This window comes from Sus scrofa, chromosome X, assembly GCF_054392235.1.
Source record: "Sus scrofa isolate SSC_HxYL_T2T_F1_AM1 chromosome X, Sscrofa_HxYL_maternal_Yorkshire_Landrace_v2.0, whole genome shotgun sequence".
NCBI lineage: Eukaryota > Metazoa > Chordata > Mammalia > Artiodactyla > Suidae > Sus > Sus scrofa.
The window spans coordinates 62,310,252-62,336,900 of NC_139401.1; the positions used below are offsets into that span (position 1 = coordinate 62,310,252).

General features: G+C 38.2%; 1 protein-coding gene across 8 annotated transcripts in view; it reads left to right on the top strand.

Moving 5' to 3' along the window:
- Window positions 1-26,649, top strand: part of HEPH (hephaestin) — a 78,712-nt gene that overhangs the window by 27,569 nt on the left and 24,494 nt on the right. For all 8 annotated transcript variants that reach the window (XM_005673694.4, XM_013986224.3, XM_085006755.1 and 5 more), the window contains exons 13-15: window positions 18,958-19,171; window positions 20,726-20,865; window positions 22,185-22,316. In XM_005673694.4, coding sequence (XP_005673751.1) covers window positions 18,958-19,171; window positions 20,726-20,865; window positions 22,185-22,316 — 486 coding nt within the window. The remainder of the gene's footprint in view (window positions 1-18,957; window positions 19,172-20,725; window positions 20,866-22,184; window positions 22,317-26,649) is intronic.

Below are 26,649 nucleotides of genomic sequence, written 5' to 3' on the forward strand. Positions count from 1 at the left end.
TATGCCCCCTGCTTGGTTTTTGTTTCTCAGGATTGCTTTGGCAATTCTGGGTCTTTTGTTGTTCCATATAAATGTTTGGATTGTTTGTTCTAGTTCTGTGAAAAATGTCATGGGTAATTTGATAGGGATTGCATTGAATCTGTAGATTGCTTTGGGTAGCATGGCCATTTTTACAATATTGATTTTCCCAATCCAGGAATATGGAATATCTTTCCATTTCTTTACATCTTCTTTAATTTCCTTGATTAAAGTTTTATAGTTTTCAGCATATAAGTCCTTTACCTCCTTAGTCAGATCTATTCCCAGGTATTTGATTTTTTGAGGAGCAATTTTAAAAGGTATTGTATTTCTGTATTCCTTTTCTAATTTCTCATTGCTGGTATACAGAAATGCCACTGACTTCTGAATGTTAATCTTATATCCTGCTGCTTTGCTGAATTTATTAATCAGTTCAAGTAGTTTTTGGGTTGAGTCCTTAGGGTTTTCTATGTATAGTATCATGTCGTCTGCATACAGTGACAGTTTTATCTCTTCTCTTCCCATATGGATGCCTTTTATTTCTTTTGTTTGTCTAATTGCTGTGACTAGGACTTCCAAAACTATTTTGAAGAGCAGTGGTGAGAGTGGGCATCCCTGTCTTGTTCCAGATTTGAGTGAGAAGGCTATTAGTTTTTCTCCATTGAGTATTATATTTGCTGTGGGTTTATCATAAATGGTTTTGATCATGTTCAGGAATGTTCCCTCTATACTCACTTTGGTGAGCATTTTGATCATGAATGGATGTTGGACTTTGTCAAATACTTTTTCTGCATCTATTGAGATGATCATATGATTTTTGACTTTTCTTTTGTTAATGTGCTGTATGATGCTGATTGATGTGCGTATGTTGAACCATCCTTGTGAACCTGGGATGAACCCTACCTGGTCATGGTGTATGATCTTTTTGATACGTTGTTGGATTCGGTTGGATAAATTTTGTTGCAATATTTTGTGTCTATATTCATCAAAGATATTGGCCGATAGTTTTATTTTTTGGTGGTATCTTTGTCTGGTTTTGGAATGAGGCTGATGGTGGCATCATAGAATATCTTTGGGAGTATTCCTTCTTTTCAACCTTTTGAAAATGTTTAAGGAGTATGGGCACTAGATTTTCTTTATATATTTGGTAGAATTTGCCTGTGAAGCTGTCTGGTCCTGGACTCTTATTTGTAGGGAGTGTTTTTACGACATTTTCAATTTCATTCCTAGTGATCAGTCTTTTCAGTTGGTCTCTTTCTTGATTCAGTTTTGGCAGGCTGTAAGATTCTAGAATGTTGTACATTTCTTCCAGATCATCAAATTTGTTGGCATATAGTTGTTCATAGTATTCTCTTATGTTTTTTTTTTTTATTTCTGCAGTATCCGTTGTGATTTCTCCTTTTTCATTTATAATTTTGTTTGAGTTCTTTCTCTCCTCTTTTTAGTGAGTCTGGCCAGGGGTTTGTCAATTTTGTTTACCCTTTCAAAGAACCAGCTTTAGTTTTATTAATTTTCTCTATTTTTTTTTGAATCTCTATTTTATTGATTTCTTCTTTGATCTTTATAATTTCCTTCCTTCTGCTGACTTTAGGGCTTTCTGTTTCTTCCTTTCCTTTTTTTTTTTTTTTTTTTGTCTTTTTGCCTTTTCTAAGGCCACTTCCACGGCATATGGAGCTTCCCAGGCTAGGGGTCATATTGGAGCTGGAGCCACCGGCCTAACAACAGAACCATATCAACGCGGGATCTGAGTCGCATCTGCGACCTACACCAAAGCTCATGGCAATGCCGGATCCTTATCCCACTGAGGGGGGATAAAACCGGCAACCTCATGGTTGCTAGTTGGATTCATTAACCACTGTGCCACAATGGGAACTCCTGTTCATCTTTTTCTAATTCATTTAGGTGGAGGGTTAAGTTGTCAATTTGAGATCTTTCTTCTTTTTTGAGGAAGGCCTGTATCACTCTGAATTTCCCTCTGAGTACAGCTTTTGAGGCATCCCATAGATTTTCAGATGTTGTATGTTCATTATCTTTTGTCTTGAGGTATTTTTTGATTTCCTCATTGACCCATTAGTTTTTTAATAGCATGTTGTTTAGTCTCCATGTAGTAGGTTTCTTCTCATTTATTTTCCTGTGGTTATTTCTAGTTCCATGCCATTGTGGTCAGAGAAGATACTGGAAATAATTTCTATGCTCCTAAATTTGTTGAGGTTAGCTTTGTACCCCAGTATGTGACCAATTCTTGAGAATATTCCATGCGCACTTGAGAAGAATGTGTATTCTGAGTTTTTTGGATGTAGTGTCCTGAAGAGATCAATTAAGTCTAACTTTTCTATTGTTTCCTTTAGGATCTCTGTTGCTTTATTGGTTTTCTGTCTAGAGGATCTGTCCATTGATGTGAGTGGGGTATTGAAGTCTTCTACTATGATTGTATTCTCATCAATATCTCCCTTTATGTCTGTTAATATTTGTTGTATGTACCTGGGTGCTCCTGTATTTGGGGCATATATGTTGACAATAGTAACATCCTCTATTTGGATGGATCCCGTAATCATTAAGTAGTGTCCTTCTTTGTCTTTCTTTATGTCTTTTGTTTTAAAGTCTATTTTGTCTGATATGAGCATTGCGACTCCTGCTTTTCTGTCATGTCTATTGGCATGAAATATTTTTCCCTACCCTTTCACTTTCAATCTATATGTATCTTTTGTTCTAAGATGAGTTTCTTGTAGGCAGCATACTGGAGGTTTTTGCCTTTTTATCCACTCAGCCACTCTGTGTGTTTTTTTTTTTAATAATGTTTTTATTTTCCCACTGTACAGCAAGGGGGTCAGGTTATCCTTACATGTATACATTACAATTACATTTCTTCCCCCAGCCTTTCTTCTGTTGCAACATGAGTATCTACACAAAGTTCCCAATGCTATTCAGCAGGATGTCCTTGTAAATCTATTCTAAGTTGTGTCTGATAAGCCCAAGCTCCCCATCCCTCCCACTCCCTCCCCCTCCCATCAGGCAACCACAAGTCTCTTCTCCAAGTCCATGATTTTCTCTTCTGAGGAGATGTTCATTTGTGCTGGATATTAGATTCCAGTTATAAGTGATATCATATGGTATTTGTCTTTGTCTTTCTGGCTCATTTCACTCAGTATGAGATTCTCTAGTTCCATCCATGTTGCTGCAAATGGCATTATGTCATTCCTTTTTATGGCTGAGTAGTATTCCATCGTGTATATATACCACTTCTTCCGAATCCAATCATCTGTTGATGGGCATTTGGGTTGTTTCCATGTCCTGGCTATTGTGAATAGTGCTGCAATGAACATGCGGGTGCATGTGTCTCTTTTAAGTAGAGTTTTGTCCAGATAGATGCCCAAGAGTGGGATTGTGGAGTCATATGGAAGTTCTATGTATGGGTTTCTAAGGTATCTCCAAACTGTTCTCCATAGTGGCTGTACCAGTTTACATTCCCACCAACAGTGCAGGAGGGTTCCCTTTTCTCCACAGCCCCTCCAGCACTTGTTATTTGTGGACTTATGAATGATGGCCATTCTGACTGGTGTGAGGTGGTATCTCATGGTAGTTTTGATTTGCATTTCTCTTATAGTCAGCGATGTTGAGCATTTTTTCATGTGTTTGCTGGCCATCTGTATATCTTCCTTGGAGAAATGTCTATTCAGGTCTTTTGCCCACTTTTCCATTGGTTGAGTGGCTTTTTTTGCTGTTGGGTTGTATAAGTTGCTTATATATTCTAGCGATTAAGCCCTTCTCCGTTGCATCATTTGAAACTGTTTTCTCCCATTCTGTAAGTTGTCTTTTTGTTTTCTTTTGGGTTTCCTTTGCTGTGCAAAAGCTTTTCAGTTTGATGAGTTCCCATGGGTTTATTTTTGCCCTTATTTCTGTTGCTTTGGGAGACTGACCTGAGAAAATATTCATGATGTTGATTTCAGAGAGTGTTTTGCCTATGTTTTCTTCTAGGAGTTTGATGGTGTCCTGTCGTATATTTAAGTCTTTCAGCCATTTGGAGTTTATTTTTGTGCATGGTGTGAGGGTGTGTTCTAGTTTCATTGCTTTGCATGCAGCTGTCCAGGTTTCCCAGCAATGCTTGCTGAATAGGCTTTCTTTTTGCCATTTTATGTTCTTGCCTCCCTTGTCAAAGATTAATTGATCATAGGTGTCAGGGTTAATTTCCGGATTCTCTATTCTGTTCCATTGGTCTGTCTGTCTGTTTTGATACCAGTACCACACTGTTGTGATGACTGTGGCTTTGTAGTATTTCTTGAAGTCTGGGAGTTATGCCCCCTGCTTGGTTTTTGTTTCTCAGAATTGCTTTGGCGATTCTGGGTCTTTTGTTGTTCCATATAAATGTTTGGATTGTTTGTTCTAGTTCTGTGAAAAATGTCCTGGGTCATTTGATAGGGATTGCATTGAATCTGTAGTTTGCTTTGGGTAGTATGGCCATTTTTACAATATTGATTTTCCCAATCCAGGAATATGGAATATCTTTCCATTTCTTCATATCTTCTTTGATTTCTTTGATTATAGTTTTATAGTTCTCGGCATATAGGTCCTTTACCTCCTTGGTCAGGTGTATTCCCAGTTATTTGATTTTGTGAGGTGCAATTTTAAAAGGTATCATATTTTTGTATTTCTTTTCTAATATTTCATTGTTAAGTATACAGAAATGTGACTTATTTCTGAATGTTAATCTTATATCCTGCTAGTTTGCTGAAATTGTCGATTAGTTCAAGTAGTTTTTGGGTTGAGTCCTTAGGGTTTTCTCTATATTGTATCATGTCGTCTGCATACAGTGACAGTTTTACCACTTTTCTTCCTATTTGGATGCCTTTTATTTCTTTTGTTTGTCTGATTTCTGTGGCTAGGACTTCCAGTACTCTACTGAATAACAGTGGTGAGAGTGGGCATCCCTGTCTTGTTCCAGATTTTAGTGGAAAGGCTTTCAACTTTTCTCCCTTGGGTATTATATTTGCTTTGTGTTTGTCGTAAATGACTTCTCTTATGTTAGGATATGTTCCCTCTATACCCACTTTGGTAAGAGTTTTGATCATGAATGGATGTTGGACTTTGCCAAATGTTTTGTCTGCATCTATTGAGATCATGCTGTTTTTGACTTTTCTTTTCTGAATGTGGTGTATGATGTTGATTGATTTGCACATGTTGGACCATCCTTGTGGACCTGGGTTGAATCCCACTTGGTCGTGGTGTACAATCTTTTTGATATGTTGTTGGATTCGTTTGTCTAAAATTTTGTTGTGAATTTTTGCTTCTACATTCATCAAAGATATTGGCCTATAATTTTCTATTTTCATGGTATCTTTGTCTGGTTTTGGAACTATGGTGAAGATGGCATCATAGAATATCTTTGGAAGTGTTCCTTCTTCTTCAAACTTTTGGAAAATTTTAATGAAGATGGTTATAAGTTCCTCTATGTATGTTTGGTAGAAATCACCTGTGAAGCCATCTGGTTCTGGACTCTTATTTGTAGGGAGTGTTTTTATGACATATTCAATTTCATTTCTAGTGATTGGTCTGTTCACTTGATCTATTTCTTCCTGATTCTTTTTTAGAAAGCTCTAAGACTCTATAAAGTTGTCCATTTATTCTAGGTTGTCAAATTTGTTGGCATATAATTGTTCATAGTATTCTCTCATTTTTTTTTTTTTTTTGTATTTCTGTAGTATCTGTTGTGACTTCTCCTGTTTCATTTCTTCTTTTGTTTATTTGGTTTTTTTCTCTCCTCTTCTTGGTGAGTCTAGCCTGAGGTTTTTCAATTTTGTTTACCTTTTCAAATTACCCATCTCTTGGTTTTATTGATTTTTTCTATTGTTTTTTAAATCTCTATTTTATTGATTTCCCCTATGATCCTTATGATTTCCTTCCTTCTGCTGACTTTAGGTTTTGTTTGTTCTTTTTTCTAATTCATTTAGTTGGTGGGTTAAGTTTTTAGTTTGATTTTTTTTTTATTCTTTTTGGAGGAAGGCCTGTATGGCTACGAATTTCCTACTGAGCACTGCTTTTGTGGAATCTGATAAATTTTGAATGGTTGTGTCTTCATTATCATTTATCTCAAGGTATTTTTTAATTTCCTTCTTGATTTCCTCATTTATCCATTGGTTTTTTTGTAGCATGTTGTTTAGTCTCCATGTAGTATGTTTATTCTCGTTTCTTTTCCTGTGGTTGATTTCTAGTTTCATGTCATTGTGGTCAGAGAAGATATTTGAAATCATTTCTATACTCTTAATTTTGTTGAGGTTAGCTTTGTACCCCAGTATGTGACCAATTCTTGAGAATGTTCCATGTGCACTTGAGAAAAATGTATATTTTGATTTTTTTGGTTGTAATGTCCTGAAAATGTGGATTAATTCTAAATTTTCTATTGTGCCATTTTGAATCTCTTTTGCCTTATTGATATTCTGTCTAGAGGATCTGTCCATTGATGTGAGTGGGGTATTAAAGTCTCTTACTATGATTGTATTCCCATCAATTTCTCCCTTTATGTCTGTTAATATTTGTTGGCAGTATCTGGGTGCTCCTGTGTTTGGGGCATATATATTGATGATGGTAATATCCTCTTCTTGAATGGATCCTTTAACCATTAAATAGGGTCCTTCTTCATCTTTCTCTATGGCCTTCATTTTAATGTCTATTTTGTCTGATATGAGTATTTCAACTTCTGCTTTCCTGTCTTGTCCATTGGCATGAAATATCTTTTCCCATCCCCTCACTTTCAATATTTGTCCTTTGCCCTAAGGTGAGTCTCTTGTAGACAGCAGATGGAAGGTTTTTTCCAATCTTCCCCTGTGTGCCATTTGATTGAAGCATTCAGTCTATTGACATTTAAGGTAATTATTGATAAATGTATATTTACTGCCATTTTAAACCTTGTTTTCCAGTTGATTCTATGATTCTCCTTTCTCCCTTTCCTTTTTTTGGTTGGATGCTTTCCAGTTATTTTATGCGTGTGCTTTTCTCTTTATTTTTTGTGAAAGTAATAATTTTTTTCAATTTGTGTTAGCCCTGTTTATTTAAGTATGTTATTCCCTTCCTGTATTGGCTTGCTTTAGCTCAAACACAATATTAAAAAAGAAAAGAGTCTAGATTTTCTTACTTTCCTTCCACACATTCTATGATTTTGAAGTCCTTTTTTAACATCTTAATGTTTGTCATTTTGCTATTCTTCTGTTTATCATTTTTACAGTAGTCCTCCCCCCCCCACACTTTTAGATCTGTATCCTGGCTTATTTAAGTGATTGCTTTCCAATTGTGATTTCCTCCATCTTATTTATTACTTCTTTTATTATTTATATAAGCCCTTTTGGCATTTCTTTTAGAATGGGTTTAGTATTGCTACACTCTTCTAGCTTTTCTTTTGTTGGAGAAATTCTTTCTTTCCCCTTATATTTTAAATTATATTCTTTTGTATTTCCCCAATACATTATTTTTTCTACTGTATAGCATGGTGACCCAGTTATACATATATATGTATACATTCTTTTTTTTCTCATTATCATTCTCCATCATAAGTGACAGATATAATTCCCAGTGCTACTCTGCAGGATCCCATTGCTAATCCATTCCAAAAGCAAGAGTCTGCATCTATTAACCCCAAGTTACCAATCCATCACAATACCTCCCCCTCCCCCTTGGCAACAAGTCTATTCTCCAAGTCCATTATTTCCTTTTCTGTGGAAAGGTTCATTTGTGCCATATATTAGATCCCAGATATAAGTGATATCATATAGTATTTGTCTTTCTCTTTCTGAATTACTTCACTCAGTGAGTCTCTAGTTCCATCCATGTTGTTGCAAATGGCAATATTTTGTTCTTTTTTATTGCTGAGTAGTATTCCATTGTGTATATATACCACGTCTTCCTAATCCAATTCTCTGTTAAGGGATATTTGTGTTGCTTCCATGTCTTGGATTTTGTGAATTGTGCTGCAAAAAATACAACTTACAGAATGGGAGAAACTTGTTTCAAATGGTGCAACTGACAAGGGCTTCATCTCTAAACTATACAATCAAGTTATGCAGCTCTACATCAAAAATGCCAACAACCCAATTGAAAGATGGGCAAAAGACCTGAATAGACATTTCTCCAAGGAAGATATACATATGGATAAGAAGCACATGAAGAACATCCCTAATTATTAGAGAAAAGCAAATCAAAACTACCATGAAATACCACCTCACACCAGTCAGAGTGGCCATCATTAATAAGTCCACAAATAACAAATGCTGGAGGGGCTGTGGAAAAAAGGGAACCCTCCTGCACTTTTGGTGGGAATGTAAGCTGGTACAACCATTATGGAGAACAGTATGGAGATACCTTAGAAATCTATACATAGAACTACCATATGACCCAGCAATCCCACTCTTGGGCATATATCCAGACAAAACTCCTTAAATTATATTCTTGCTGGGTGGAGTATTCCAGGCTGCCAATTTTTTCCCTTTCAGAACTTTACCTATATCTTGCCACTGTCTTGTGGCCTATAGTGTTTCTATAATCAGCTGAAAGCCTTATCGGGATTCCCTTACAATTAACACCTTGCTTTTCTCGTGCTGCCTTTAGAATCCTCTCTTTAACTTTTGTCACTTTTATAATAATATATCGGTGTGGGCCTGTTTGGATTCAATTTTTTTGGGTCCCTCTGTGCTTCCTGTGTCTTGATATCAGTCTCCTTTAGATTTGTAAAGTTTTCAGACATAATTTATTTAAATATATTTTAATTCCCCTTTTCTTCTCATTCTGGAATTCCTATTATGCAGATTGGCCTGCTTTATACTATCTCATAGATCTCTTATATTGCTTTTATATTTTTTATTTGGTTTTCTTTCTGCTGTACTGATTCTGTTATTTCATTTCATTATGGAATGATTTCATTATTCTGTCTTCCAAGTCATTAATTCATTCCTCTGCATTATTTATTATGCTTTTTTAGTGCCTTTAGCTCAGTTTTCATCGCTGTAAATGAATTTTCTAATTTTTCTGTGTTCCTCCTTATATTTTCTAGTTCCTTTCTAATGTGATCTGCATTACTGTTCATGTCCACTCTTAATTCCTTGATATTCAGCCATAATTCCTTCAGCGTTTTTTCATTATATCCTTTTTGAACTCAGTGTCTTTGAGACTGCTGAGGTCTGTTTCATTGTTTGTTGCTTCAGTTGAATTCTCCTTTAAAAAAAAAACCTGGAAATGGTTCCTGAGCTTTTTCATCTTGCTTATGATTTTCTTTTTCTGTGAGTTTAGGGAAGCCAAACTGTAGTCCTAGAGGGCTACTTCTATGCAAGAGCTCCCTTTTGTATTTTGTGGGTGGTTACTATTTTTATTTATTTTTTTGGCATGGGAGTTTGGATATTTGCTCTCTATTCCCTTGGTGTGAGCAGACTTTTCCCCAGAGTGCTGAGTGTGTTTCCAGTGAGAAGAAGGCAATGGGTAGGGCTAGTAGTCAGTGCCTGGTTGCTGGACTCTTAAGAGCAACAAGGACCTGCATGAAGGTGGCAAAGGCTACTCCTAGTTTCAGGGCCTTGCAAAGTGGTAATGAGCCTCAGGCATATTTTTTAATTGCTCAGAGAATTTGACAGTGGCAGCAGTGGGGTTTTTGTGTTCCCAGGGGAGTCAGAGCAACAACAGGAAATATTTGATTGCAATGCCTTCCTCTGAGGTGATTGGGTCCACAAATGTTCACTTTTCAGAGACCCCTTGTGGTGGCAGGCCATGCCTACCTCTAGAGTCAGAGATAACTGTGGTGGTTTGCCCCCGCCACCTGTTGACCATGCAATAAGCACCTCATCCCACTTATCCCACACGAGAGGTGCTGCAGAGGTTGCTCCTAGTTGTAGGTTCCTGGGAACGGACAGTGATCTAGCATCTGGACACTGCCCAGAGCGTTTGGCAGTGGCAGCAGGGCAGGTGTATTCCTAGGGGAGTGAGAGCAACAATGGGTGGTGTTTGGTTGCAGTGCCCTGTTTCATTTTTGCCAACCCCTGAGGTGACTGGGGCCACAGGTATAGCCCTCTCACAGGCCCCCATTGGAGGCAGGACACACCTCCCTTTGGCCTCTAAGATGACTGCAGAGGTCTGTCTGTGCTGCTTGTAGATCACACAAGAGGCAGCACATCCCACTTAGCCCCCTCACTGCCCTTAGCCCACACACGAGGTGCCTTGCTACCTGTGCCCTGCACAAGAAGGGCACAGTCTCTTTTAGCCTGAGCTAGTGGCTTCTTGCCACCCATAGCCTGGCCAGAGGCACTGTGCCCTCTAAGGGCCTGCATGTACACAGGGACATTCCTGTGGCTGTCCACCCCTCCTCCTCTTACCTTCCCCAGCCATGGCATCTAGCTTCTCCTTTAGGCCAGACTTCCTTCTGGGTTCTCTCTGCCATGGCATTCCATTCCCTAGCCCATAGCACACCCCCACCCATGACAAACCACTCCTTAGCCCCTCAGGCTACCCCAACACAGCCTAACATAATCCTTTCCAAGGAACCAACTCTCAGAGCCTTAGTCTGAGCACCAGGCCCCAGTCAGAGCATTTAAGGCTGTGGTGTCCAGGGAAGTGGTATAGATGATCTTTGCGGCCTTCACTCTACTTTGCCTTCCTCTGTCCAGCTGCTGTGCTTTCTCAGTGAATTTGAGGTCCCTCCATCTCAGCTAATCTCCCAGTTGCTTATGTGGCTTCCAAGGATTTGCGTTCCTTTTCTCTTTCATAGTTCCTATTCCTTTTCTCTCCCTCTTTTTTTTTTCTTTTGTCCTACTCAGTTGTGTCAAGACATTCTTCCCTTTTTGGAGTTTTAAGTTCTTCTGCCAGCATTCAGCAGATGTTCTGTGTGAATCATTTTACATGTAGATTTTTTGGATATGTTTGGGGGGAAAGTGAGCATGACATCTTACTCTTCTGCCATCTTGATCCTTCCCCAGTATTGTTATTTTGGCTATGTTGATTCTTCCAATCCAAGAGCATGGTATATCTTTCCATCTACTTGTGTCATCTTTGATTTGTTTCATCAGTCCTATAGTTTTGAGACTATAGGTCTTTTTGTCTCTTTAGGTAATTTTATTCCTATGTATGTTTTTTTTTTCTGATTTGGTGGTAAAAGGTATGATTTCCCTAATTTCTCTTTCTGACTTTTCATTATTAGTATATAGAAACGCAATCAACTTCTATGTATTGATTTTGTATCATGCAAATTTAACAAATTCACTGATGAGCTCTAACAGTTTTCTTGCTCTGTCTTTAGGATTTTCTAAATATTGTATCATGTCATACGTATAGAGTGATAGTTCTACTTCTTTTTGCAATTTGGATTCCTTTTATTTCTTTTTCTTCCCTAATTGCCATGGCTAGGAATTGAAAAACTATGTTGAATAAAATTGGTGAAAGTGGACATCCTCGATTTGTTTCTGATATTAGTAGAAATGCTTTCAGTTTTTCACCAATGAGAAAGATATTCCATGCTCCTGGGTTGGGAAAATTAATATTGTAAAAATAGTCATACCACCCAAAGCAATCTACAGATTCAATGCAATCCCTATCAAATTACCCATGACATTTTTCGCAGAACTAGAACAAACAATCCAAACATTTATATGGACCCACAAGAGACCCAGAATTGCCAAAGCAATCCTGAGAAACAAAAACCAAGCAGGAGGCATAACTCTCCCAGACTTTAGGTAATATTACAAAGTCATTAAGACAGTGCAGTACTGGTACCGAGACTGACATACAGACCAATGGAACAGAATTGAGATCCCAGAAATAAATCCAGACACTTATAGTCAGTTAATCTTTTATAAAGAAAGCAAGAACATGAAGTTTTTTCAGCATGTATTGCTGGGAAAGCTGGACAGCTGCATGTAACTCAAAGAAACTAGAAGACACCCTCACACCATGCATGAAAATAAACTCCAAATGGCTGAAAGACTTAAATGTAAGACAAGACACCATCAAACTCCAGGAAGACAACATAGACAAAACATTCTCTGACATCGACCTTACAAATGGCTTCTCAGGTCAGTCTCCCAAAGCAACAGAAATAAAAGCAAAATAAACCAATGGGACCTAATAAAAGTGCTCAGCTTTTGCATAGCAAAGGAAACCAAAAAGAAAACAAAAAGACACCTTCCAGAATGGGAGAAAATCATTTCAAATTATCAACTGACAAGGGCTTAATCTCTAAAATATGCAAACAATGTATACAATTCAATAGCAAAAAAGCCAACAACCCAATGGATAAATGGGCAAAAGACCTGAATAGACATTTCTCCAAGGAAGATATACAGATGGCCAAGAAGCACATGAAAAAATGCTCAACATCCCTGATTATTAGAGAAAATCAAATCAAAACTATATCTTGAAATACCACCTCACACCAGTCAGAATGGCCGTCATGAATAAGTCCACAAATAACAAATGCTGGAGGGGGTATGGAGAAAAGGGAACCCTCCTGCACTGTTGGTGGGAATGCAAGCTGGTACAACGACTATGGAGAACAGTACGGAAGTACCTTAGAAAACTATGCATAGAACTACCATATGACCCAGCAATCCCACTCTTTGGCATATATCCGGACAAAACTTTCCTTAAAAAAGAAAATGCTTGAAATAATTTCATTTAAAAAAAATTTACCAGGGCTTGATTTGTGGCCCAAAATGTGATCTATCCTGGAGAATGTTCCATGTGCTCTTGAGAAGAATATTGTGCTGCATTAGGGTGAAAAGTTCTATAGATATCAGTCAAGTCTATTTAGTCTAGTGCATCATTTGAGGCCTATGTTTCCTTATTGATTTTCTGTCTGGATGATACATCCATTGCTGTAAGTGGGGTGTTAAAGTCACTTACTAGAATTGTGTTACTGTTGATTTCTCCTTTTATGGCTGTTAGTAGTTGCCTCATAAATTGTGGTGGTCCTATGTTGGGTGCATATATATTTACAATTGTTATATCTTTGTCTTGGATTGATCTTTAATCATTATGTAAAGTCCTTCTTTGTCTTTCGTTTTTTATTTATTTTTTATTGTTATTTCCCCCAACACATTTTTTTCCCATGGTACAGCATGGGGATCCAGATTACACATACATTATACATTCTTTTTTCTCCTATTAAAATTCTGCATTGTAAGTATCTAGACAGAGTTGTCAGTGCTACACAGCAGGATCTCATTGTTAATCCATTCCAAGAGCAATAGTTTGCACCCATTAACCTCAAGCTCCCAATTCATCCCACTCCCTCCCTCTCCCCCTGGGCAACCATGAGTCTATTCTCCAAGTCCATGAGTTTATTTTCTGTGGAAAGGTTCATTTGTGCCCTATATTAGATACCAGATATGAGTGATATAATATGGTATTTGTCTTTCTTGTTCAGACATATTTCACTCGGTATGAGAGTCCCTAGTTTAATCCATGTTGCTGCAAATGGCATTATGTCATTCCTTTTTATGGCTGAGTAGTATTCCATTGTGTATATATACCACTTCTTCCTAATCCACTTATCTGTAGATGGACATTTGGGTTGTTTCCATGTCTTGGCTATTGTGAATAGAGCTGCAATGAACATGCTGGTGCATGTGTCTTTTCAAGGAAAGTTTTGCCCGGATATATGCCCAAGAGTGGGATTGCTGGGTCATATGGTAGTTCTATGCATAGTTTTCTAAGGTACCTCCATACTGTTCTCCATAGTGGTTATACCAGCTTACATTCCCTCCCCAACAGTGCAGGAGGGTTCCCTTTTCTCCATACCCCCTCCAGCATTTGTTATTTGTGGACTTATTCATGACGGCCATTCTGACTGGTGTGAGGTGGTATTCCATGATATAGTTTTGATTTGATTTTCTCTAATAATCAGGGATGTTGAGCATTTTTTCATGTGCTTCTTGGCCATCTGTATATCTTCCTTGGAGAAATGTCTATTCAGGTCTTTTGCCCATTTATCCATTGGGTTGTTGGCTTTTTTGCTGTTGAGTTGTATGAGTTGTCTCTTGTGACTTTCTTTATTTTAAAATTGAGTTTGCCTGTATTTCTACTGCTTTTCTGTATTTTCCATTTGCATATAATACTTCCATTCTCTCACTTTGAGTCTGTATGAGTCCTTAAATAAGTGGGTCTCTGTAAACAGCATGTATATGGGTCTTCTTTTTTGTATCCATTCAGCCAGTCAATGTCTTTTAGTTGGATAATTTACTCCATTTATATTCAATGCAATTATGGTTAAGTATGTACTTATTGTCATTTACTTAATTTTTTTAATTGCTTTTTTGGTTCTTATTTCTTCCCTTCCTATTTTTGTCGTCTTCTCTTGCGATTTGCCGACCATATTTAGTGTTATGTTTGGCTTGTTTTTCTTCTTTATGTGTATGACCATTATAGTTTTTTATTTGATAATCCACTTATATTTTAATATATCCATCAATAAGTTTTCAGAATTGTTTCTGGTTTTTGTCTCTTAACTTCAAATGCATTTTCAATGTTCTGTGTTTGTCCTCTCCTCTTCTCATGCTTGCTAGTTTGGCTATCATATTTGTCAATGGGTAATTTTCTACTTTCATGGCATCTTTGCTTTTACCAGTGAGCTTTTCATTTGTAATATTCTTTTTTTCTAAGAATGGCTTTTCCTTTTCTGCTTAGAGAAGTTCCTTAGTAGTTGATGTAGAATTGGTTTGGTGGTGCTGAATTCTCTTAGCTTTTGCTTGTCTGCAAAGCTTTTGAGTTCTCCATCCAAACTGAATGAGAGCTTTGCTGCATAGAGTAGTCTTGTTTCTATGTTCTTCGTCTTCATCACCTCAAATATATCTTGCCACCATCTTCCAGCTTGTAGAGATTCTGCTGAAAGATCAGTTGTTATCCTAATGGGGGTTTCCTTATATGTGATTTGTTTCTTTTCCCTTGTGGCTTTTAATATTTTTTCTTTGTCTTTAATTTTTATCTGTTTGATTAGTATGTGTTTTGCTATGTTTTTCCTTGGGTTTATTTTATATGGAATTTTCTGTGCTTCCTCAACTTGACATTATTTCCTTTCCCATATTGTGGATATTTTTGGCTATAATCCCTTCAAATATTTTTCTCTGGCTCTTTCTCCCTCTCTTCTCTTGCACTCCTATGATGTGAATGTTGGTATGTTTAATGTTGTCCCAGAGGTCTCTTACGCTCTCCTCTGTTCTTTTTTTTTTTTATTTTCCCACTGTACAGCAAGGGGGTCAGGTTATCCTTAGATGTATACATTGCAGTTACAATTTTTCCCCCACCCTTTCTTCTGTTGTGACATGAGTATCTAGACATAGTTCTCAATGCTATTCAGCAGGATCTCCTTGTAAATCTATTCTAGGTTGTGTTTGTCCTCTGTTCTTTTGATTCATTTTTCTTTATTCTTTTCTGTGGCAGTGGTTTCCATCACTCTGTGTTCCACCTCACTTATTTGCTCTTTTGCTTCATTAACTTGTTATTATTTCCTTCTAGAGTATTTTTCATATCAGTTATTGTGCTATTCATCTTGCTCTTTAAGTCCTCTACCTCTTTTTTTAACATTTACTTTAAGTTCTCAATCTTCCTCTCCATTCTTTTTCCAAGATCTTGGTTCTTCTATACTATCATCACTTTGAATCCTTTTTCAAGTAAATTGCCTATCTCCTCATAATTTAGTGGTTTTTGTCTTGTTCCCTTGTCTGAAAGCTATTTCTTTGTCCTCTCATAATGTCTGTTTTTCCGTTTATCATCCTTTTGACAATAGGAATGGCAGCAGCAGGTGCCCAGTCCTGGAGTTTTCACGTGGGTAGTAGCAGTTCATGTGTACCCAGTGCATGTGTTTAGAGCAGCAGTATCAGACTCCTTCTCTTGGATCTGAGTGGCTTCTAGGTATGGGGTCTGTGAGGCAGGTGACAGTGATTCACAGTTCGCAGAATTGCTTTTGCAGCACACGGTGGAGCAGGGTCTCCTCACCTGCTACCAGGTAGCTTTCAGGACTATTTCCTGTAGCTTTCAAAGTCAGTAGTTGCTTCTGTTGCCCCTCCCTTTGCCAGAAAAGCTCTAATAACTGCTCTCTGTAGCTGTAGCTGTTGGCACTGCCATTCTGCCATCATTCCCCTTGCTTGGCCACTCCAGGGAATCTTTCTCTAAAGCTTCAAATATGGGGTCTTCTCCCTGATTTTTTCTAACAGACTCTCTCCGTCGCTGCAGGACATGTACTTCTGCCAGTCCCTCCCCCCACTTGGCTAATGGTAGTGGTACTCTCTGTAGCTGCTGTGGATTGAAATGTTGATTAATGGGCTTCCTATGGCTCCCTTGGTATGGAATTAGTGCCACTGATGTGGGCCTTTGAAGGGCCGATGGCAGGGGCCCTGTGCTTTGTGCCTTTCTCCAGCCAGGCAACCCACAGCTTTAGCATGAAGTGTGCACATTCAGCCCTCTCTTGGTTCTTTTTGGTGCAGATCTGGTGCCACTAGTGCAAGCTCCTGCAGGAACTTGTTCTTTTCTTGGTCAGGCTATGTACAGTTCCCATGGGGAATGGACACTGGTGGTCCTGTCTTGGCTCTTTTGGAACTGGTTCCACCAGTGTGAGCCCCTGTAGAGCCACTGAGTGGAGCTGCAGCACTTACCACTCTAACAGGGAATAGACACCACCACCAGTGGCTCTTCTGGCACAGGTAAAGTGTTACTAGCATGGAGACCACTGGTAGGAGTTGGGAGCTTTTGTTATTTCCCTAGGCAGTTACTCTACCTGCTCCAAGGGCACTGCAGCCCTATATGTGGGGTTGATTCCCTGCTGCTGCTAGGCAGCCACTGCTGCCAGATGGCTCCCTGAGCTGAAACAGGCAGTGTCCTGAAGCTTGAAAAAGCACATGAGAAGGGAACAAGACTGTGGTTGTGGATCCCACCCCTTCCTTCCAGCTCCCCCAAACAGTAGCATCTAGCCTCTAAGCCTGACTGGATTACCTCTGCTTAGACACTCTCAGTTGTGGTTGCCCTATACTCTACTCCCTCCAGGCTGTTTCCATGTGGCCAACCCTGTTTTTTTTTTTCTCCCATATAGCCAGCCCCCCAGCTCCCTCTTTGAGTCCGATCTCTAAAGCCACAGTTTTAGTTCCCAACACTTGCTTGCACCTGCATGTGGTTTCCTGTAGCACTGACTGAGGAGGACTGTTTCTGTTTTAACTTCTTCATGCCCATTGTCTAGAGTTCCTCTTCTGTTTGGGCTGATCTCATCATTGGTGGGGGAACTTCCCAGGGTGCATGAGGTTTTCTTCTTTCCAGCTCCTTCCTAGGGGTTCAAGCACCACCTCGCTTCCTTTTACATCTTTTTCTTCTTTCTTCTTTCTTTTGTCCTGTTTTCATGAAGTTTTTCTTGTTCTATCATAATCCTGAGGTCTTTTGTCAGCTTTTAGCAAATTTTCTGTGCAAATATGTCCATATATAGATGTATTTTCAGTGTATTTGTGGAAGTAGTTGAGCCTCATGTCCTACTACTCCACCATCTTCCCTCCATCCTCCCAAAAGGACCATTTTTAAAGAGAAGACCACTTAGGTCTTAGCCATGTCATTTAGATATGAATTGTGTTAAGAGTGGAGAGGCCAAGAACGTAGAGGCCAATCTCAGCTAGAATAATAAGGGAGGGCTTTCTGTAAAAGATGAAACATGAATTGGGTTTTAGAGAATGAATGAATTCTTATAGGTATTTATGGGGAAGGGGGTAAGCAGTGTACTACAGAAAAGTAATAACAACATGAGTGAAAATTCCAATACAGGAATGAGATGTGTGGGAGAGGCAATCAGGGTCAGATTTAATTGGAACACCGTTTAATTTGGGACAGAGTGGGAAGCGTGGTTACTAGTTTGGAGCTGCTCAGAGAGGCCTTTGAAAGCCAAGAAGAAGAATTTGTAGTGTTGATATAGGGAGTGAGCAATAAAGGAAGGCATACTAAGAAAAATGTCCTAAGTAATTTATCTTCACCTTCAGTTTATGAGCCTTTGTATCCTTGACATAGAAACCTGGATCTTCAGATCAGATCCAAGGAGCTCTACAACTCAGACATTTAAGAATGATATCCAAACGTTCCAGAGTCCCTGTCATGGCTCAGTGGAAATGAATGACTAGTATCCATGAAGATGCAAATTTGGTCCTTGGCTTTGCTCAGTGGGTTGCTGTGGCTGGGGTGTAGGCCAGTGGCTACATCTCTGATTAGACCCCTAGTCTGGGAACCTCTATATGCTGTGGGTGTGGCCTTAAAAAATACAAAAAAGACTGATATCCAGGCATTTCATTGTAAAAGTTAGGGAAGGTCATTCCAAATGTCTCTGATGTGAGCATTCTTCTGATGAAGAAGTTCATATTTCTACATATGCCCACTTTTGTTTTTTTGGGACTTGGTATAAAAGGGAGAAAATTGGTCAGTGTCTTCCTTCAAATAATAATTATTACAGCTTTATGTACTTATAGTTTCACTTATTGAACATTTACTATATGCTATGCCAAGCAATATGTACAAATTATTGTATTTAATTGTAAAACAATCCTATTCAGTAAGTAAAATGACCTCCATTTTACCATGAGGAAACTGAAACATACAGAGGACTAAAACTTTCCTGAAGGTTATATAGCTAATAAGTGTCAGATAGGGTGATTGAACATCCCAGTTTGTTCAGAACTGAGGAGTTTCCAGAGATATGGGACTTTTATCACTAAAACTAGGAAAGCCCTTGGTAAAAAGGGAGGAGTTGGTCATCCTAGAATAAGTTTATTTTTAGACCTAAGCAGTGTAGCTTTGGCACCAGAGCTCTTAACCTCTGTACTCATTGCTCTCAATAAACTTATAATAATCTTTTACTAATGCATAGAAGAACCTTCTCTGAAACTACCCACTATGCATTATGTATAGAGAACACTACACAGGTGATTCTGATTCAGGTTTTGCTCTCTGTTCCAAACTCAGGGACATTTGAGATTTACTGCCAGGCAGGCAGCCATAGAGAAGCAGGGATGAGGGCAATCTATAATGTCTCCCAGTGTCCTGGCCGCCAAGCCAACCCTCGTCAACATTACCAAGCTGCAAGGATCTACTACATCATGGCAGAAGAGATGGAGTGGGACTATTGCCCTGACAGGAGCTGGGAACTAGAATGGCACAACCAGTCTGAGATGGACAGGTAAGTCCTCAGAAAAGAAGAAATCACATTTTCAGAGATTCTGGATCATTTTACAGATAAGGAGGATGTGGAAATTCTGATATGAGAAGGCACTTATCTAAAGTTACCTAATAAGATACAAGTGAGTCTTGAGCAGGGACTAGACCACAGGTAAGCTGAAACTCAGTGCTTCTTTTATGTTGCTATACAGAGCTAAGTAAAAGATCTTTCCCATATCCTCATGCTCTCAATCTTTTCCTCCTTTCCTCTGGTTATCCAGAAGCATCTATATTGGGACTTAAATTTTATAGAGGATTTCCTCAAGGGACCGAATACCCCAAGATCAGCTGTGCCTTGACATAATGTCATTAAGATAGAGGTTAAGCTGTATAGAAGAAAAAGCTCCAAATAGAGTGGTTTAAATAAGTCTCAAATTTATTTCTTGCTTATATAATAGTACAAATATGAGCAGTTGAAGGCCAATGGGTTTATAGTCACCCACAATACTTGCTTTAATCTCTTGAATTAAGATGTCTATTTCAGTTGTAATCATTCCCAGCTATCAAGAAAGGGGAAATAAATTCAAGGCAAGAAGCATTGTATATAAGGTAATGATCTGGAAGTTGTATACATTACTTTCTCTCATACCCTGATATCCTAAACATATTCACATGGCCCTATCTAGCTTCAAGAAAATCTGGGAAGTGTTACCTCTGGTTGGGAAGTCATGTGCTCAGCTAAAGTCTAGCTAAAAATGAAGGAGGTGAGAATGGAAACTAAGGTACAACTTAGTAATTTTCACTGTGTTTATTTTTTATGTTCTCACTACCCTTTGCCAATTCTTTATGTTGGTTGTTGAAGGTTGAAGCTTTCTTGCTAAGTTGTTCTTCAACCTAGAAAATGAGTTTCTTTCTCTGGCCCTTCATTTACTCATCTTTAAAGTGATGTGTTATAGTTGTAAGAACTTGACTAGTCTTTAATCCAAGCCCTACATCCCTTTCTGGCTGATGTTATCAATGAAGACAAGCCCTATAACCTCTGCATCACTGATTTCCACCTCTAGGATATACCTACCTCAGCAGTCTACTGAGAATATGAAATGATAAAATGAATAATAAAGCTCTTTGTAAACAGGAAAAATCCCATAAGGAGAAATATGTAAGATTTAATTCTATTCCTACCTCTCCCCACAGCTTACCCACCAGCAGGAGAAGCAGTTAATACTCTCAACCACATTGCACCTTATCCTTTTGTCAGACTAACTCTATCTAAGACATCATTAAGGCTAGAGCTAGTGTTCAGGGCCTCTGATTCTTATCCTCATGTTATTACCATATAATCTTACTATAAATTCCTAGCCGAATAATGGAAAACAAGGGGACACAAATAAATATCAAAATTTTCCAGTTTTAAGTCCAGTTATGCAGCCAAAGTGATGTCTATTCTGACATTAGAAGGAATAGGTCCCTTCCTTCTTTTATCTGTTATATGAAGTTGAGTCTGACTTAGCTTCCCTATATCTGAAAGTGAGGAGTTGAGGGTCAGGTGCTGATATCACTCTTTGGATTCCTCTAGTTATGGTCACATATTCCTGAGTAAAAAAGATGGACTCCTGGGCTCCAGATACAAGAAAGCTGTATTCAGGGAATACACTGATGCTACATTCAGAATCCCAAGGCCAAGGACTGGACCAGAGGAACACTTGGGAATCTTAGGTAAGAGAAATCCTAGTCTAGAAATCTGTGCTTCTCATATGAAGGCTATTTCATATAAGGAAGGCCTGCACATTTTCCATTATCAGTTTTGCCTTGTAACATGCTGGAACTATGGTCATATTTTATAAATCAGCCATGAAAAAAAGCAATGAAAAGGAGGTAATTCATGAATTCCACTACAACCTGAACCAGGTATTTCCAGTATTCTATGCCTAGGGATTTGTAAGTGTGATGGATTTTTTATTTTAAAAAAATATTTTATTTTATTGCTTTTTAGGGCTGTACCTGGAGCATATGGAAGCTCCCAGGCTAGGGGTCAAATCAGAGCTTAAGCTTCTGGCCTATGCCACGGCCACAGAAATGCAGGATCTGAGTCATGTCTGTTACCTAAACCACTGCTCACAAGCCAGTTCCTTAACCCACAGAGTGAGGCCAGGTATCAAACCTACATCTTCATGGATACTAGTCAGGTTCATAACCCAAAAATCCACAATGGGAACTCCCTGGATTTTTTAAAATGCTAAAAACAAGGTAACTTAAGAATATTAAAAAGTAGAAAAAAATGGTACAGGGAACCAGTATTACCCTTCCATGATTTCAATTTTTGCTGTAGTTTCTTCACTCTTATAGGGGCCAATGAGTTTCTTTATTGTTGTCTCATACAGAAGGGGCCCACTGGCCCTTGAAGGGAACTCAGCAATTCCTTACTCTGTGCCAAACTGTCACTCCCTACCAACGATGATTCCATAGAGACCTGATTATTTAGAACCTTAGTGTATTTATTATACAAAGAGAGTTGGAGTGGAAGAAGTGGAGAAAATTGGAGGCAAAATTGCTGTTGAACTACCCTCATTTTGTGGGTATAGGTATATGTTTAGGCCTTTTGAACTAAAAAGAAAAAAAATTGTCTTTTTGTCTTTTTAAGGCCACACCTGCGACATATGGAGGTTCCCAGGATAGGAGTCCAATAGGAGCTATAATCACCTACCTTCACTACAGCCACAGCAACAGGGGATCAGAGCCACATCTGCAACCTACACCACAGCTCACAGCAATGCCAGATCCTTAACCCACTGAATGAGGCCAGGTATCGAACCCACATCCTTATGGACACTAGTCAGAATCATTAACAGCTGGGCCATGATGGGAACACCTGAATTTAAAAATTGAGTCAGTCTTGACTTTCAGTCTTTGGATCCCTTCTTGGGGAAAGCTCCTAATTCTAGGGAGCTCCTATATATATACCTTTCTTTAATTCCTTTAATGTACCTGTCCCACTATTCCACTAATTAGAATTTTTCTTCCTTTGCATGTATTAGGTCCACTTCTCAGAGGAGAGGTCGGTGATATTCTAACTGTGGTGTTCAAGAATAATGCCAGCCGCCCCTACTCTGTTCATGCCCATGGAGTGCTAGAATCTAGAACTGGCTGGCCACTGGCTGCTGAGCCTGGTGAGTGGGAACATTTAGTGAAGGAAATAGGTAGTGAGACATCTCTGTTTCAGTCCTCTCAGTTTGTTCCTTTATTTTTTTAAATATTCTCTTATGTATGGTACAAATGAACCTTTCCACAGAAAAGAAACTCATATACTTAGAGAATAGACTTGTAGGGCGAGGGCAAGGGAGTGAGATGGGGTGGGAATCTGGGGTTGATAGATGCAAAATATTGCATTTGGAATGGATAAGCAATGAGATCCTGCTGTTACCACTAGGAATTATATATAGTCACTTGTGATTGAGCATGATGGAGAATAATATGTGGAAAATATGTATATGTGTGAGAGAGAGAGAGAGAGAGAGAGAGAGAGAGAGAGAGAGACTTGGTCACTTCGCTGCACACTAGAAAATTGACAGAACACTGTAAGCCAGCTATAATGGAAAAGATAAAAATCATTATAAAATTTTTTAAAAATATTCTCTTAGAGAACAGAAATGGGAATATTAACCATAACTAAGCCACAGCCTAAATTTGTCTATGAAATGCTCTTTTTTTTTTCAATTTCAAACAGGCTACTGACCCTATTATGTCTTTTATTTCCTGAAAGATGTACCCAGCACTTGCTGCATATGGAGCCTTATACTGTCCTGAACCCTGAATACGGATTAAGCTTCTAACCCTCTGTAGATATGAACTTAATCTTGGCCATTGTTTTCTTAAACCCAGCCATATATAAATTTCTTATCATCTTAGTACCAACAAATCTTAACCCCAGTTACACACTAAACTTCTAATACTAAAGGTAGGGCTACTAAAATCCTGACCACATTCTCCTATGATTATTCATTCATTGAATAAACAATTACAAGGTGCCTACTATGTGCAGGAACAATGTTAGAAGTTATGGAAATAGTGAGAAATAAAATTTCTTCCTACCTTTAAAATACTTGAGCTGTTATGACATAGAGATAAGTAAACTGGTAATTATAACACAATGTTTTCAGTGTAAAACAGGGATTTTTAAAATGTGCTATGGAGGTGTAGATTAGGGTATCTAATCTAATGTTTGGGTGATCAAGGTTGGTTTCCCAGAGTAGGTGATGGTTGTTGTTGAAACTCAGCCTCTGTCCACCAGTGCAGAATAGAAATGCAGAAACAGAGTTTTGGGTGAAAAAGAAAAAAAATAGCTTTTATTGCTTTGCCAGGCAAAGGAGGCCATAACAGTTTAATTCCTTAAAGACTGTGTCCTCCTTTGGGGAAGAATTGCAGGGAATTTTATAGTCTAAAAGGAGAAAAACAGGCTTTCAGATAAGAATCAGGATTGAGGCAAATGTACATTCTTCTTTCTTTGGGGGAATATCTGTCATCAAAGCTGGCATCATGAGCTCTCAGCATGATCCTAGTGGTTGTCTTCTGGGTTATTGCCTAGAACAACAGTAGCTGTGAAAAGGGCATATTGATCAGAGATTAGAACAACAAGGAAAGTTCCTAAAAAACATCATGCTAATAATCTTTAACTCACAGTCAATTGTGCTCAGGGTGCCTAATTTTTAGCTTACAGGTGAATGTGTCTAGGGTGCAATCAAACAAGGGAGAAGCACAAAAAATCTGTTCAATTTTAAAGTATTCATTTCTAAAAGAAGCATAAGGAGTATAAATTTTCTCCTAGCTATGTAAGATGCTTACATCATTATGTGTATCCCTTGACAGGGACCAGCATCCTGCTCCAAGGCTGCACAATTGTTCCTTGACTGTTCCTCCCTTGTCTTTCCATCTCCTCCATTCCACAATCACCAACTGTCTGAATCTTCTCCTTGGAACTCTGGGAAGGCCATGGGGGCTGAATTAGGCCCATTTCCTAAAGATAAGAAATGTGGGACACAGAAAGGTGTTTTGTGCACAGAAGTCTGACAGGGCCCTAATCAGTTACCATATCTTAGCTGAGCTCTAAATCAGTAGTTCTCACACTTTAGAATGCATTAGAATAACATGGAAATCTAGTTAAACCATAGATTGCTAGGATCACCCCCAGAGCCTCTGATTCAGTAGGTCTGGAATGGGTTCCAAGAATTTTCTTATTCAAACAAGTTGATGATGTTTCTGGATCAGGAACTACACTTTGAAGAACTACTAATATAAAGGATGAGCTGTATGTATGTGGGTAAAGTGATAGTGTGGAAGAAAATTAGGGGAAAATAAATTCCAAATCTGGGGAATGCAATATGTAAAGACCCAGTAGTAAGCAATGAAATTTGAAGTTGAGGAAAGGGGATAGGTTCTAAAAAAATAAAGTAGAATCAACAGGATTTGATATTGAAGTAAGAAGGATTCTTGTACAACAACCACATATTTTAGGAAAATCCTAGAATGGCTCCAAGATTTTTGTCCTGGACAACCAGGTAAATAGATTTTGTATTGGACAACTGGGTGAATAGTGATGTCATTCACCAATATAGGGGACATGGGAATAAACTGATTTGGTATAGGGAAAATTTAATGATTGTGAGTTCATTTTTGAATTTCTTGAATTTGAGATGCCCATAATACAACCAAATAGAGCTATTTAATAGACATAAAGGTATAGAACTCAAAAGAAAGGTATTATTTTAGAGATTATATATTAATGGCATCAACATTTATGTAGCAACTGAAGGCAAAAGAACAAACACAGTTGTCTTGGAAGAGTACAGTCAATGAGACAGTAGGAATCCTAGAATAAGACCCTGAGGAAAACCATTTTGAAGGGAGGTACTAATTGAAAAGTAAGCATGAGAAGAAGTAAGATGTTAGGATGAAAACCAGGATAAATATGGCATCAAAAATGTTAGAAAGAAGATAATTTGAATGATGAAGATGTCAACAGTTTCAGGTTCCTCAGAGAGGTTAAATAAGATAAGAATATAAAATTTCCCATTAGATATAGCAATAAGGGAGTGGCTGGTGCTTTTGATAAACTGATGGGAAAGTAAGGCAGATTATAATGGACTAAGGAGTAATTAGGAGATGTGTGGGTGAAAATAGTGAATATGGTTTAATACTTAAGCAGAGAAATTTCAGGTGATGAGACAGTCTGAGGTTTGACCAAGGGCTAAAGTAAAGTGGAAGTGAAAGATACTGGAGATGAGGAGAACAAGGGACTAAGAGGCTAGAGTGTTACATGTATTATCCATACAGAATTTAAAAGTCACCGAGCAGTGGAGATTGGGGTATGTAGGAAGATGGTGATATAGGTATTAAGATCATCGATAAATGACTAAAAAGGAGAAAAGGGATACATTGGATGCAGGGAACTCACTTTAGAAGGTTATTGTAGTAATCTGCACAAGTGATGACAATGACAAAAGTGGTAGGAAATGATGATTGAGATAATTAAATGGGTTTGAGAGATGTTAATGTATAATCAATAAAATATAATGATTATACAGATGTTAAGGATAAGAGAGAGTAAATGATAACAAGCTTACTTTTGGATTAAGCACTTGGATGGTCATACCATTCACAAAGGAGATTTAAAAAGCATGAAGTAGTGGGGTGTTTTGTTTGTGTAGCTTTGGGATTAAAAAAAATAACAGAGTATAGTTGAGTGCAATGTTGTACCAATTCTGCTGTACAGCAAAGTGACCCAGTTACACATACACATACATTTCCTTTCTTATATTACCTTCCATCATGTCTATTCCAAGAGACTAGACATAATTTCACATACTATAGAGTAGGACCACATTGCTTATCCATTCTAAATGTAATTGTTTGCATCTGCTAACCACAAAATCCCAGTCCATCCTGCTCCCACCTCCCCCCACCTTGGCAACCACAAGTGTGTTCTCTACATCTGTGAGTCTCTTTCTATTCTGTAGATAGGTTTATTTGTGCCCTGTATTAGATTTCAGATGTAAGTTATATCATATTGTGTTTGTCTATCTCTTTATGACTTACTTAGTATGAGAATCTCTAGTTGCATCCATGTTTCTATAAATAACATTATTTCATTCTTTTTTATGTTCAAGTAGTATTCCATTGTATATATGTACCACATATATGGGCATTTAGGTTTCTTCATGTCTTGGCTACTACAAATAGTAGTAGCTGTTATGAACATGCAGGTGTACGTATCCTTTTGAGTTGTAATTTTGTCCAGATATATGCCCAGGAGTGGGCTTGCTGGATCATATGGTAATTTTATTTATAGTTTTCTAAGGAATTTACATACTATTTTCCATTTTAGTTGTATCATCTTACATTCCTACCAACAGAGGGAATGTCAGAGGATGTTTTGCCTTTCTTCTAGGAATTTTATGGCATCGTGTATTATGTTTAAGTCTTTAAACCATTTTGAGTTTATTTTTG